The sequence below is a fragment of the Apaloderma vittatum genome, unplaced genomic scaffold, assembly GCF_000703405.1.
Source record: "Apaloderma vittatum isolate BGI_N311 unplaced genomic scaffold, ASM70340v1 scaffold25341, whole genome shotgun sequence".
Lineage (NCBI taxonomy): Eukaryota > Metazoa > Chordata > Aves > Trogoniformes > Trogonidae > Apaloderma > Apaloderma vittatum.
Window position 1 is genome coordinate 8,123 of NW_009698940.1, and position 3,310 is coordinate 11,432.

Here is a 3,310-nt window from a genome sequence, read left to right on the forward strand (position 1 = left end):
GTGCTGTCAGTGCCTTTAGGGGAGAGGGAAGGAGGGATTTGTGATGCTCGTGGGGGCTGCTTTCTCCTGAATCCTCTCTTTCTCCGTAGCTGCTGTCTGGGGATGTCTCACTAGGGCAAAAGGGATCAAATTCAACGTAGTTCTGGCCATCCGTGCGGGATGCTTGCTGCCTTTGCAGCAGAATAGTGTTGGAAGCTGGGGGTCAGGTCATTTCTCGCCGCGCTGCCTGCTGCTGACTGCTCGGTGCACGCGTGCAGGCGTCCGTGACCCTCCTTGCCTTTGCAGTTCTTCAGCGACGCCCGGGAGTCGGAGACCTACCTGCGCAACCTGCAGGACTCCATCAAAAGGAAGTATTCCTGTGGCCATAACACGAGCCTGACGCGGCTGGAGGACCTGCTGCAGGATTCCATGGTGGGTTGTCCCACATCCCCACCACCTTGGGCGGGCGATGAGCGACCTACTTGCTTCATGGGGAAAACTGGGCTCATTTTATTCCTGCAGCGACACAGTTTTCGTGTAAAGCAGCTCGTTTCCCTGTCTTGGTCGATGTGCTTTTTGTTGGAGCTGCTGCATGTGTTTGTACGTGGCCGTGGGGTGCGGGCTGTGTGTGTTTAGAGGCACCGTCCCGTGTCTTTCTGTGCCCTCGGGGTGAAGAGCATGTGCTGGCGTGTGCTGTCTGTGCAAACTCGCAGCTCGACGTGCGCGAGCTGGTTGTTCCCCGTCGGTGCCCGTTGTTCCATCCCAGCCGCGTTCTGCTGACGGAGGCGTCGCGCAGAGCCCGGAGGATGCTCCTATTTCTGCTTTTGGAGCTGGTTTTCTCTAGGAGCCTGGTGGGCTGCAGAGAAACGCCCGCTCTTTAGTCAGACCAAATCCCACGTTAATCCGTGGCGCTGTGCCGGCGGGGGGAGAGCCAGGGCAGCCCGGCTGCGTGCAGGGACGAGAGTTCGGCTGCGCTGAGCTCTAAACACGTGGCCTGGCTTATCTGCAGCGTAGCAGAGAGCAGACAATGGGCAATCGCGCTGTGATCTTCTCGTCCCAATCGGCCTGGAAAAAAACCCACCTAAAATCAAAACGCAAGGAGCAGAGCGTCAGATGCTGTTTGAAACCAGGGAAGGGGGAGGATTTGGGCTGCGGGTTGACCTCTGAGATGCTGATGGAAGTGCCGGGAGGTGACGTTTGAGTGTGTGGAGGCAGGTGGCTGCCATAGTTTTGCCCTTGGCACACGCTGCTGATCTCCAGCGTGTCCCCAGTGAAGCTGGGATGCTGATACTGGGGGTTTGTGATGGGGGAGTCAGCTGGGCTAGGGCTCAGCGTCTTCTCTCCTGGATGCCTGGGGGGTCCCATCCTTTCTGAAATGGTCTTGGGGTTGTCCTGGGCTGTCCTCCAGCACTGGCTCCAGCAACACCAGGAGCCTGGCAGGCGCCATCCGGGGTGGGAGAGGCTCGTCCAGGCAGCCGGAGAGTGGTCCCAATCTCAGGACTGGGGCAGCTGCCCTGAGCTCAGCTATATTACTCTTTTTTACCTAATAAGTTAAAGTTGTATTTCTTCCAATCATGCTCCCTCGGACAGGCACAGGTAGTTTATTTATCATTTATTCTTTTCTTTATTATTATTTTTTTCTTACCATTAAATTATCCTCCACTGTTGTTAACACACTAACCAACCCTTGAGAGTACCAAGCATGAGGGAGAACATTTTTCTGGGATCCTTTTTAAACTCTTGCAGCCAGAAGGGGCTGAGCTGCTACTAATCCCACGAGCTGTCAGTGTCGTGATCCGCACACGTCTCCCTCGGTGCCGAAGGCTGTTCCAAGGAGGATGCTTTGCCACCAGTCCCCTGGGTTGTCCCATCCCTAAGCCCAGCAAGGACTTGTGGAATCAATTATGCAGCAGCTTCCTCCAACCGGCAAATTTCTGCCCAGACCCAGAGACCTGTGCGATCACTCCACCACTGGCCCCTTCTCCCAAGATGTTTTATCCGCATATTTCATCGTATCCTCATTCCAGCCGTTGGTTTACACATGCTGTCATCCTTCGCTTTAGAAAAGGGAGCATGCTTCTGTGGGCTCTCCTCCAGACATCTAAATGCCCCCAGCTTTGGGCTGGAGCTTATTTGGCCCCTTATGCCTCCTGGGACTTTAATTTTGGTGTACACTGTGTTCTCTTTTTTTTCCCCCCTTTGAAAGAAACTGTTTTCTTGTCCTAGCAGCAAAAGAGCCAGAGGTGTGCATGCAGGGCAGTGGGAATCGTAGTGGAAAAGCCCCTTGTCCCTCCCATCCCATCTCCTGCCCCCTCTTCCCATCTCGTTAGGGCAGCAGGATCCTCCTGAGGCGTTTGTTCAGCCCTTCGGATCCCAACGTAGCTCTTACAGGCCAGCGTCGGGGTGGGGGTTGCCGAGATGCCCGGGAGACACCTCCTCGCCCCCGCCTCGAGCCAACCCGTCCCTCGTCCTTCTTTCTACCAGGACGAGAAGGAGCAGCTCATTCAGTCGAAGAGCTCCGTCGCCAGCCTGGTGGGACGGTCCAAAACCATCGTGCAGCTCCGGCCCAGGAACCCGGAGCACCTCGTGAAGAGCACGATCCCCATCAAGGCCGTTTGTGACTATCGGCAGATCGAGGTGAGGGCTGGCAGGGTGTCAGTGTCACTCGAAAAGAGGAGGCAGGGATGAGGTTGGGGAGCAACACCCTGATGGCTGAGGGCGAGCCCCGTGGTGTCTGTCAATAGAAAGGGTGCGAAGAGAGGAGGAGGGAAGTAGCGTGGCTGTTTTTCCTGGAGCAGATTTCCATGTCTCAGATTTATTCTGGGCAGGATCTAAACTCTTTTTCCCCCCGAGGAGGATGGGCTTCATCACCCTCAGCCAAATCAGTACGTGGGTGGTAGCCAACTCTGCGTAACTTCCTTGTCCCTTCGTCTCCAGACGTGAGCGTGCTGCGCTGCTTGGCATTGCGCCAAGCTTTTACTTGATTAAAAGGAAATAAAATATATATTTATGGAAGCTGGCTCGCCCCCAGGAGGGAAGCTGGCTGCCAGGGCAGGCGTGTGCAGCCCTGCTGCTGGTTTCTGATGGGCTGGGTGGCGCTGGTGCCGTTGCAGATCACCATCTGCAGGAACGACGAGTGTGTGCTGGAGGACAATTCCCAGAGGACCAAGTGGAAGGTGATCAGCCCCACGGGGAATGAGGCCATGGTGCCCTCGGTTTGCTTCCTGATCCCCCCGCCCAACAAAGAGGCCATCGAGATGGCCAACAGGTAACCTGCTCCTCTCTACTGTGGCGGGGAGTCCCAGAGGGGTGATGGGAGGGAGGCGGGGGA

General features: G+C 56.2%; 1 protein-coding gene across 1 annotated transcript in view; it reads left to right on the forward strand.

Moving 5' to 3' along the window:
- Positions 1–3,310, forward strand: part of LOC104280529 (microtubule-actin cross-linking factor 1-like) — a gene marked incomplete at both ends in the record, with an annotated part of 44,595 nt that overhangs the window by 5,853 nt on the left and 35,432 nt on the right. Inside the window, 3 exon segments of the mRNA XM_009878201.1 lie at positions 286–411; positions 2,464–2,616; positions 3,093–3,247. Of these exon segments, the coding sequence (XP_009876503.1) occupies positions 286–411; positions 2,464–2,616; positions 3,093–3,247 (434 nt within the window).